General features: G+C 52.4%; 1 protein-coding gene across 1 annotated transcript; it reads right to left on the bottom strand.

Annotated features, from left to right (window-relative positions):
* Positions 1-8,386: 8,386 nt before the first annotated feature.
* On the bottom strand, positions 8,387-10,538 carry LOC136388481 (cell surface glycoprotein 1-like). Its single transcript, XM_066360307.1, has 2 exons — positions 10,434-10,538; positions 8,387-9,901 (listed from the first exon to the last, which is right to left on the bottom strand). The coding sequence occupies exons 1-2, from the start codon at positions 10,536-10,538 to the stop codon at positions 8,387-8,389; spliced, it is 1,620 nt and encodes a 539-aa protein (XP_066216404.1).
* Between the last annotated feature and the right edge of the window lie 816 nt (positions 10,539-11,354).

Consider the following 11,354-nt stretch of genomic DNA (forward strand, 5'->3'; position numbering starts at 1 on the left):
GTATCACTGTATTTTAATTTAAAAAAATAAAATTTAAAATATCTTATTGTTAGTATATGTGCTCTAACCTTACCCAGCACTTAACCAATGGAGAGTTTTCTTCCATACTTAAAACAATTATGACCAACAGAAGAGTCAATTGACCTATCCATTCTAAGTTCATTATCATAATATGCAAACTAAATATTGGAAATAATATTATATTGAAATGAATACTTTTTTTTTCAGAAAAGTACAGCGACAGATAATGGTTAAGAAACTGTTTAACAACTGTGAATATATGCCAAGCATAACTGTTCTTTTTGTTATTTTTAAATGTTTAACTCAATATAAAACCCTTAATCTTCTTTCATGTTAATAGATTTTGTTTTTTGGAAAAAAATGTCATTTAAAAGTATTTAAATTAAATCATGTTAGGTCCATCAATTTAGTAAAAGCCAACATTGGTAAATTATGTTTTTTTAAAAAATGTAGAGTTTAAACTATTTAAAAATTTTTTTAAATTGCTTTTTTTTTTTTTTTTGTATTTTTCTGAAGCTAGAAACGGGGAGAGACAGACTCCCGCATGCGCCCGACCGGGATCCACCCGGCACGCCCACCAGGGGGCGACGCTCTGCCCACCAGGGGGCGATGCTCTGCCCCTCCGGGGCGTCGCTCTGTTGCGACCAGAGCCACTCTAGCGCCTGGGGTAGAGGCCAAGGAGCCATCCCCAGTGCCCGGGCCATCTTTGCTCCAATGGAGCCTCGGCTGTGGGAGGGGAAGAGAGAGACAGAGAGGAAGGAGAGGGGGAGGGGTGGAGAAGCAGATGGGCGCTTCTCCTGTGTGCCCTGGCCGGGAATCGAACCCGGGACTTCTGCACGCCAGGCCGACGCTCTACCACTGAGCCAACCGGCCAGGGCCTAAATTGCTTTTAAGAGAAAGGAAGGTAGAGAAAGTAAGACAGGAACACCGATCTGTTCCTGTCTGTGCCCTGATCAGGGATCGATCCCGCAATCCCTACGCTTTGTAGGGACGAAGCTCTAACCAACTGAGCCAAGGGCCAGGACTAAACTATTTTTAACATCTTTTATTCAAAAAAGTGTCTCAATTTGAGCATTAAATCATAACGGTTACTGCTGGTTTAACTTCATTTTGAAATTACAGATACATTCAGCATTATGCCGTTGTAATGCAGAACTGCCCGTACAGGGGCCATGATAAGGAATTATCAGGCGAGAGGCTCCCTGAACACTAAAAGCGGGGTGGATAAGCAGAGTAAACACGAGCAGGAGATGTTAGGGGGCACACACTTAAGAGGGAGTGCGGTTCTGGGGGCTGTGCTTTCGACAGCTAAAATAACCCTCTGCGCCTACCTCAGAAAGAGGCACGTGATGGTAACACTGTAACTCTGCGTGCTGGGGGCTGCTTTCCGAGAATTGAAATACAGTATCATGAATCCAAGGGGCTCGGAAAGATTGTGTTGGGTTGGAGGAATGCGGGGAGTCCCATTACTTGCTTCTGAGCTTTTCCCTTTAGCAACAACAGTGACCACCTCAGTGCGCATGTCCTCTGTCCCCAGTGCAACGCTAGTGAAGAACAGTCTGGTGCTGCCCCAGCTCCCAGGACGCCCTGCGACAACCAGGCCAAGGTGTGGACCACGAGCATCGACCCAGAGTGTCCTTTGAGGAATTTATCTAAGAACCCTCTGTCCCCGTGTCCAGCCAAAACAAAGACGGGGTGGATCCCACTCGCACTGAGGGCACTGAGAGGAAAACAGAGATGGGATATCGAAAACAAAGGGAAAAAAACCGCGTTACATTTGAATTCTGGTTGGCAGACTGGGGAGGTATATTACTCTCCTAAGGCTGTTATAGCACAGGACCACCCACTGGGCGGCTTAAAGCAACAGAGATGCGTTCTCTCACAGTCCTGGAGGACAGAAGTCCAAAGTCAAGTTGTTGATAGACCTGTGCTCACTTTGAAGCCTCTAGGGGAGGAAGGGTTTTTCCTGTCTCTTTCAGCTTTCGGAAGTCCCTGACATTCCTTACCTTGTGACCAATCTCTGCCATTTTTTCCCTCTGGGGTTCTTTCCTCTTCCTTACAGAGACACCAGCCATACTGGAGTAAGGGCCCATCATACTTCAGTGTGACCTCATCTTAATGTATGTCTCAGTTATAGCTACAGGGACCCTTTAGTTACATCTAAATAAGGTCATAGTCTTGGGTACCAGGGTTTGCGAGGCCAACATATATGTGGGGGTCAGACGGACACATTTCAACCCACAACAGGAGGTTTACCAATTCCAGTCAAGATTCTCAAAGAAACCCTGTGTCAGTGAAAGGAAAATGTTTTCTGGTCAGATTATGGGCACCTTTAGAAATCTGTAGAGGCGCAGGCCTGTAAACCTAAGACAAAAAAAAAAAAAAAAAGAAATTGAAATACCAGAAAAAAGTTTGGTGCGTTTGTGCTAGCCAGAATCATCGCGATAACTAACATCTTCAGATTTCTTAGAGGAAATGACCAGAAGACCAAGCTTAACATTTCCCCAAGAGATTTTTGAATGGTATGGATACTCGACTGTTTGGAATGACTGCGGCCGAAACCCAGTTAAGAATAAACAACATGATGTGCTCACGTACGCCATTTGAAACACTATTACTGACCCTAAAGAAAATGTAAATGCAAGCCCGGTCCTATCTGCTTCGAGCCAGGAACAGACTAGTGTTTGCTTTGGAAAATTTGCCTAGAAAACATGAAGTCGTTCATATAAATATGCTTACGCCTCTCGGCAGCTGGTCGGACGCGTTCCGGGTGTTAGCACAGCAGGGAACAATGAGAGTGGAGGGAGTGACTGGCATCCTGACACGCTGCGGTAGGAACGGCAGCGGGGAACAATCACATTGCTCAAAGAACACTGCACAATTGGATAGGAAGAGAATTATGTCAGCACTAAAAGACTTCACAGCTGTACTCCCAAACAAACCTGGAAACGCACATTCTAGGTGCCGGAAACAAAGGAGCCTATTATTTTGTCTCCTTTTAGTTAAGTGGTAAAGTACTAGGAGGTGGCAGAAAAGAGCGTTCTAAAGAGTAATTCAGCCTCCTGTCAGCACCTGGGTCTTGCTAGTTGACATTCCCAAATGTGTAATGACCTACCCCAGGGTTAGGCTTTACGTAAAATGTTCGCATGAACTCAGGTCTGATAACTCTTCCCTCTACACAGAATGATTATTTTATTGTATTGATTCAGAGCTCAGAAAGTGTCTTGCATCCATTCTAGGAAGACTCTGGTATATGACTGAAGATCAGTAAGAAATAAAAGCTGACTTTGGGACACTGGATGGGCAAACAAATTTAATCCTGTGATTTAAAAATAACACAACTCTTAGGATCATTCAAAATTTAAGTGATGGTGATGAACTACCAACGCAGTAACCTAACTCACGGCTTCCCCTCCGTCCTCTGCATGCCGGTGACGCATGTGCATCTGGTCTGACTTCTTCAGCTCTTGTCTCTAACGCCCTGACTCACCTTCCCATATACCCTGCAAACCTCACTTCTTTGCCAGCCGCCTCCCTCTGGGGTTCGGTCACTAGGGGGCACTAGAGGGAGACTGGAAGGCTGCAGCAGTGACCAGGGGCTTGTTCTTTTGAATCTGGTTCTTGTGACTGTCACCCCAGCCCCTGTTGTTCACTCAAACTGGCAGAGGTTGGCTCCAGTTTGTTCCGTGCTCCCCAGACCAGTCTCAACATACCATCTCTGAGCCACCAGCCCAGCCAGCTAGTGCCCTTTTACCTGGATGGCTGAACCTGTAGACGCAGGAACCCTCATTCAAGGGACCTAGCAGCAGCAACAGCCGGCAACAGTCCCTCCTCAGAACTGCAGAGAGACCAGCACCCTGCTCAGACCTCCATAACCCAATGTCACCGCTCAGTCCCCCGGCCCCGGGGGTGCAGCTGTGACATCCTCCCCCGGCCTGCCTTTCAGTCCAACCAGTCCAACCAATTCCTTATGCTACATCCATTCTATTAACCAACTGGGCTGAGTCTCCTCCCGACTAGACCTTGACTAGAAGGCATCCATATCTTAATATAATTCCTCTATCTGCTGCTGACTTAGTCATTGGATGTGGTGTGCCTGAGGGTCATTTACGGCCATGCACAGCGACACGAGACTTAGACGTGTGCGGGTATGTTTGCACGGAGCTCACACGCACCATCACGCAGAACCCTGGTCTTAAGTAATGCTCTAGAGCAGTGTTTTCAACCGCCAGTCTGCAGACTGGTATAGGTCTGCCAGAAATGTCGTGCCAATCTTCATAGAACATCAAGGCGGTTAACTCTTCGGCGGACTGGCACGGAATTTCCGGCGGACCGGCGGTTGAGAAACACAGCTCTAGAGTGTTTTAAATACAGCTGGACTCAAGATGCCCACAGCAGCGGCCAGTCACTAGTGGAACCGTCACCTGAGGGCATTTCCAGCACGGATGGCACGGCGACCTCAGATCGCGGCGCTGAACAACTCCTAGACCGCCTTCGATGACTTGGGCCCCCATTCCAAACTCAATGAATTCTTTTCTCAGGGGAGCTGAAGTCACATATTTGCAACACAGGGAAATGGAGGTAGTAATCTGTAGTGGAGAAAAGCTGCCAGGCTACAAGGAGAGGCACTTTGTCAAATGACACGTGGGCAGATCGCTCCTTGGGCGGGCGTGGGTGGTAGGAGATGTGCTCTTTATTTTGTTACAGCCAGGCCTTTCTGTGGTTTCACCCAGAACCACAGAAAACCAGAGAGTCCGAAGGTAGGAAGCTCAGACCCCAAAACATCTTCACAGCCGCTTGTAATAGCCGCACGCTGCAGGTTAAATAGCTGGACCTCTTCGCAGGCATGGCTGTGCAGTGGCCAGCGCTCCCTTTGCGTAGAAGTTTTGACTCACAAAAAGACTCATGGCTTCCCTGAGACTTTTAACAAAACAAACTTTATAAACTCGGACAATAAATCATGAATCCACTCTGATGAAGCCAATATGACAGCCATGAAGAGATTCTCAGAGAGCGCAAGGCTTCCTAAATCGAGCAGTGAACGACCCAGGAAAAAGCAGTGGGAACCCAGATAGTGAGTTTTATACAGAAAGCAGACGTTGTACTCAAAATATTTCATGTTTTTAAAAAAGGATAAATGTAATCATTAGTCTGAGAATTTCATAGTTGTTTGAAGCATTAAGTTTGGAGCCTCTGGATTTTCAGAAGAGCTCAAGTTCGCAGAAAGATTTATGTAGCAACCTGAAACCGCAGGGCAGATAACAGCAAACATCGCGATGCACATAGATGTACCAGAATTGGCAGTCATTAAAGAAGTACATCTGCACAGTGTAATTAATCCCTATTTCCTCCTCTTTGACTTCTGGCTCAGTCACCTCTACTCAGCAACGACAGATGCAGCCCAGATCTTTCGGCTGTTTCCCACCATGAGAATAAGGGCATCTCTCTGATAAATACTTCCCGGGGCAAGGGTAAGAGAGTGGGTTTGAAGAGCAATTATTAAGCAACAGGACTCCCGCATTCCCATAAAGTCTCCCATAAATGAACTCCCTGCTCAGCAAGGCCTTTCTGGGTCACGATTTCAACACCTTATGCCTCCGAAACCTCCCTGGTCTTTTTCTGTTTCCTCCTCTGCCTCCATCGATCGCAGCGAGATCGGAAACCCGCTCCTTCCCATCCTAAGCTCCCAGAGCGGACTTCCCAGCCCTCGTGGCCAAGCTGGCTACTTGCAGTGCCTTGAAAGATTCTCTCAACTTGCAAAAAGCTTAGGATCTCTCTGGTGGTCTCTCCATCCTGCCAGAGGGACATCTGTGGCCACGTGGAATCCTCATGAATTTCCCAGTATCCTGGCTTCCTGGGCCACGCCTCCTCAACTGCCACAGGCCAGGCCATGACTCGAACCTTGACAGACACTTTGCAACACCTCTGAGACCTCAAACTCCAAGCTCCTCCTCCGAGTCGAATTCCTCCTCCTTCCACTTAACCGCAGCTCCAAACTGAGCCCCCGCTGAGTCCTTACTCCTCCTCTGCCCTCCCCACCTCCACGGGCCACTTCACTCTTGACAGCATAGCCAGTCTCTCACTCTTGTATGTAGAGCTTTGGCCTTCATTTGCCAAACCTGATCCCGGGTCAAGAAGCACCATCAGCCTCTGGACACCTCCTTAGCTGGGGAACCCCACAGCTACCATTTTCTGAGCATTGCACATACACCTTCTTTTAGCCCGAGCAAGCCTGTGTTAATGCTAGACTCTGACCTCCGTCAGCCTCTGCGATGAAGGCCCAATCATTACACTGAGCTTTTTGAGCACAAAGCTGGCCTGCTGACCTGCCCTTCTGCCCTCCTTCCCCACGTGTGCACCAAGACTGCCCCCGCTTCCCCCTGCCTTCTGCCCCCCGCCCGGCCCTGCAGACAGAGCTGGTACCAGGCAGCCTCAGATGTCTTCAAGGCAATGGCTATAAACTAGACAGTTAATAACCTTGATTTCCCGGCCCTCCAACTTGAAAGACCCATCCCTCTCCCTTTTGCTACAAGAAGAGCTTCTCCTTTGATTTGGGTCCCGGGCTCCCACTTCAGAACACAAATGGACAGCTTCCTTCCATCTCAGAACTCCCTAAAAGAGTAGGAGCTGTTCTCGACTCACTGACTTCACAGACAAACACGGTGTGTGTATTAAAAGGCGATTCCACACCGAAACCAGAGGGGGCTTCCTCAAAAAACTAAAAACGGAACTGCCTTTTGACCCAGCGATTCCACTCCTGAGACTATATCCTAAGAATCCCAAAACACTAATTCAAAAGCACAGATGCACCCCGATGTTCACTGCGGCATTATTTACAACAGTCCAGATCTGGAAGCAGCCCAAGTGCCCGTCTGTAGATACAGTGGATTTAAATGCTGTGGGACATTTACACAATGGAATACTACTCAGCTATAAAAAAAAAAGAAGGCAATCTTATCTTTTGCAACAATGTGGATAAATTTAGAGATTATTTTGCTACGCGACATAAGCCAGAGAAAAATGAGAACCCTATGATCTCATTTATATGTGGAATCTAATGAACACAATAAACTGAGGAACAAAACAGAAATAGAGGCGGGGTCACAGGGAACAGACGGACAGCTGTCAGGGGTGGGGGTGGGGGACTGGATGAAGAAAGGTGAAGGGATTAAGCACAAAAACATATATATATATATATATATACACACACACACACACACACACACAGCAGAGGGAAAGGGGGTGGGGGTTGGGTGGAGGTGGGCAAAGGAGGGTGGGGTGGGGGCACAGGGACAGAAGGAGACTTTGGGGTGACTGGTGCCTGATGCAGTGTGCATGCAGATGATGTGTTATCGAGTTGTACACTTGAAACCGGTATGGTTTTGCAAACCAACGTCACTCCAATACATACAATTAAAAAAAAATGTGATTCCACACCTAGGTGACCACGGTCAGGTTGGTGTGGGTCCCTTATATACCCAGATCAGATTTACAGCTGGTCTTTGACCTAAAGACCTCTGATTAGAATATAGATTCATTCTCACCTTTCTGGCAACAAACAGGAGAGGAAGGCTGCTGTCAATGAGAGGTCCTCACTCACCAGTGACAGATCAGCAGCAGCTACACTGTCACCCGGGACTGAGGCCACACCCCTCCCTCCCTCACCCTGTTTCCTGTGCATCAAATCTTGATGGGGAAGCCAGCTCCCAGGGCCAGCCACAGAAGGCATGAGAGGGTGGGCACCGTGCTGGTCTTGTTCTTCCTCAGGGTGTGGCTGCCTGCCCCCCGCCCCCCACGTCACAGGAGCCGCCCCGGGCCGAGTGGTTGCACAAAAGTGGTCCCCATACCACCTAGGCTCTTAGAGTTAATTGGCGGACTGGCCCCACACTCTCCCCGTCCCTAACATCACGGGAACCACAGCAGTGCCAGGGACGCCTGGCAGGGGGCCCGAGGCTGCTGCCAGCCCCTGAAGAAGCCGTCAGAGCATCCCTGCCGCATAAATGGCCGTTGAGTGCTCGTCTGGTTCAAGCTGAGCAGGGCTGTTAATTTACATGCCAGATTTCCAGGCCCTGATCCTAAAAGGAGAACGTAAAACGTCTCATTAATATTGCTATGTTGATTACCTGTTGAAAGGACAGTAGTTTAAATTTTTAATTTATTGGGCTAAATAAAACACATTAAAATTAATTTCACCTGGTTCTTTTTCCTTGTTTAAATGCGGCTACTAGACAACGTCCACTTCTCCAGGTGCCTCACGTGGACAGAGCGGCAGCAGAGGAGCGTCCCTGTGTTGCCATGGTACCTGTCCCGTGTCACTGGGGCCACGCCAGGGACTTGCACTTTGGCAGGACCTCTGGTGCCAGCCTCATAGCGTCTCTGTGCGAAGCGGCGTCTCTATCCTGGGTGGCATCTCTATCCTGGGTGGCATCTCTGGGCTGGGCGGCATCTCTGTGGTGGGCAGGGTCTCAGTGCTGGGCGGCATCTCAGGGCTGGGCAGCGTCTCTGTGCTGGGCAGCGTCTCAGTGCTGGGCAGCGTCTCTGTACTGGGCAGCGTCTCAGTGCTGGGCAGGGTCTCAGTGCTGGGCAGCGTCTCTGTGCTGGGCAGGGTCTCAGTGCTGGGCAGGGTCTCTGTGCTGGGCAGCGTCTCAGTGCTGGGCAGCGTCTCTGTGCTGGGCAGGGTCTCAGTGCTGGGCAGGGTCTCTGTGCTGGGCAGCGTCTCAGTGCTGGGCAGGGTCTCAGTGCTGGGCAGGGTCTCAGTGCTGGGCAGCGTCTCTGTGCTGGGTGGCGTCTCTGGGCTGGGCAGCATCTCTGTACTGGGCAGCGTCTCAGTGCTGGGCAGGGTCTCAGTGCTGGGCAGCGTCTCTGTGCTGGGCAGGGTCTCAGTGCTGGGCAGGGTCTCTGTGCTGGGCAGTGTCTCAGTGCTGGGCAGCGTCTCTGTGCTGGGCAGGGTCTCAGTGCTGGGCAGCATCTCTGTGCTGGGCAGCGTCTCAGTGCTGGGCAGGGTCTCAGTGCTGGGCAGGGTCTCAGTGCTGGGCAGTGTCTCTGTGCTGGGTGGCGTCTCTGGGCTGGGCAGTGTCTCAGTGCTGGGCAGGGTCTCAGTGCTGGGCAGTGTCTCTGTGCTGGGTGGCGTCTCTGGGCTGGGCAGGGTCTCTGTGCTGGGCAGGGTCTCTGGGCTGGGCAGGGTCTCAGTGCTGGGCAGGGTCTCAGTGCTGGGCAGCGTCTCTGGGCTGGGCAGCGTCTCTGTGCTGGGCGGCGTCTCTGTGCTGGGCGGCGTCTCTGGGCTGGGCAGGGTCTCAGTGCTGGGCAGCGTCTCTGTGCTGGGCGGCGTCTCTGGGCTGGGCAGGGTCTCAGTGCTGGGCAGCGTCTCTGTGCTGGGCGGCATCTCTGGGCTGGGCAGGGTCTCTGTGCTGGGCAGGGTCTCAGTGCTGGGCAGCGTCTCTGTGCTGGGCAGCGTCTCTGTGCTGGGCGGCGTCTCAGTGCTGGGCAGCGTCTCTGTGCTGGGCAGCGTCTCTGGGCTGGGCAGGGTCTCAGTGCTGGGCAGGGTCTCAGTGCTGGGCAGTGTCTCTGGGCTGGGCAGGGTCTCAGTGCTGGGCAGGGTCTCTGTGCTGGGCAGCGTCTCTGTGCTGGGCGGCGTCTCTGGGCTGGGCAGGGTCTCTGTGCTGGGCAGGGTCTCAGTGCTGGGCAGCGTCTCTGTGCTGGGCAGTGTCTCTGTGCTGGGCAGGGTCTCAGTGCTGGGCAGGGTCTCAGTGCTGGGCAGTGTCTCTGGGCTGGGCAGCATCTCTTGGCTGGGAAGTGTCTCTGTGCTGGGCAGGGTCTCAGTGCTGGGCAGGGTCTCAGTGCTGGGCAGGGTCTCTGTGCTGGGCGGCGTCTCTGGACTGCCCTGGTGCTTAGAGCACACTGGCTGCTCAGACTTCAAGTGGCCAGATGTAGCAAATAAAATTACAAGATGCTCAGCTTACCTTGAATTTGTGATAAACAACAAAAATTATCTCGTTCTAAGTACATTCTCTGTCATTGTTCTTTTGTTAATTCAAATGTGGCTTCTTCTAGTTTATCTGTCAGCCCTCCCTGCCATCCTCATCTCTGGGGCTGCACCAGTGACTCAGACCCCCGTCCAGAGGCCTGGACCGCTGGTGCCGGCCACAGAATCCTTACAAGGTAGTTGCTGCATTGGCCTTGGAAAATCTCTGAGTATCCTGGCTGCCCAGCCGCCTTTCCCACTGGTCCCTGGGCCCTGCCAGCATCCCTGATCCTTCCTGGAGGGCTGAGCCCCCAGGGCCCACTTGAGGAGCGGTCAGAGCTTTTCCGGGCTGCTTTCATTTACTTAAAATGTGTTGTCTGCTGTGACAGCGTCCACTTTGCCCCATCAGCCCTGAAACCTCCGACCTCGGCGGTGGGAGTGCTACACTGACTTGGTTCCCCTTGGCGGGCGTGGCCCCCACTCTGCCCACGGGCCGCAGGCCCCCAGGGTCACACCACCGCCTCAGCCCCCCGGCATGGAGGCTGGAGCACCGCATGGCCCCCACTCTGCCCACGGGCTGCAGGCCGCCAGGGTCACATGACCTCAGCCCCCAGCACAGAAGCTGGAGCACCGCATGGCCCCCACTCTGCCCACGGGCCGCAGGCCGCCAGGGTCACACGACCGCCTCAGCCCCCCGGCACGGAGGGTGGAGCACCGCATGGCCCCCACTCTGCCCACGGGCCGCAGGCCCCCAGGGTCACACGACCGCCTCAGCCCCCCCGCACGGAGGCTGGAGCACCGCATGGCCCCCACTCTGCCCACGGGCCGCAGGCCGCCAGGGTCACATGACCTCAGCCCTCTGGCACGGAGGCTGGAGCACCGGTATCAGTGGCAGAAGCCAGTGGAGCCTTTTTAGTTTTCAGTGTGTACTGTGGGCTGGCCTTCACATCCCCTGCCTCACAGCCATTAGAAAGTGCTCGCCATCCTTCCCGGTTTTCCTTATGACGGATTGGCCTTTCTCCTCCATGGCTAGGTTCCCAGTGCTTCATAGCCCTGGCAGGTGGGCCAAGTCTCCTGGATCCCCAGGGATAAGCCTTATGCAGTCCCCTCCCCTCTGGGTGGGGGTGGGGGGTGGGGTCTGGGGCTCAGCCAGTGACGGAGGCTGCACGTGCATCCTGACTGTCCCAGCAGGCTCCTACTTGCTTCAGGCCGAACTCTTCTTTCCTTCCCGCTCCTCGCTTCCCCACGAGGCACAGTGGGTCATTCCCGCTGGCTCCCCACGGGCCACGTCAGAGCTAGTGAAGCCCTTGTAGGCCCTGGGGACCAGCCCCGGGCCCGCGGGTCACGCTGGAAGGCTGGTCCGTTGTGCAAG

The sequence above is a fragment of the Saccopteryx leptura genome, chromosome 1 (assembly GCF_036850995.1).
Source record: "Saccopteryx leptura isolate mSacLep1 chromosome 1, mSacLep1_pri_phased_curated, whole genome shotgun sequence".
NCBI lineage: Eukaryota > Metazoa > Chordata > Mammalia > Chiroptera > Emballonuridae > Saccopteryx > Saccopteryx leptura.

Excerpts from the sequence above, each read along its gene's own strand:
- LOC136388481 (XM_066360307.1), bottom strand. The coding sequence starts at position 10,538 with ATGCGGTGCTCCAGCCTCCATGCCGGGGGGCTGAGGCGGTGGTGTGAC. Across the intron at positions 9,902-10,433 it reads CGCCCGCCAAGGGGAACCAA|GGCAGTCCAGAGACGCCGCC; the intron begins GTCAGTGTAGCA and ends TCTAAGCACCAG.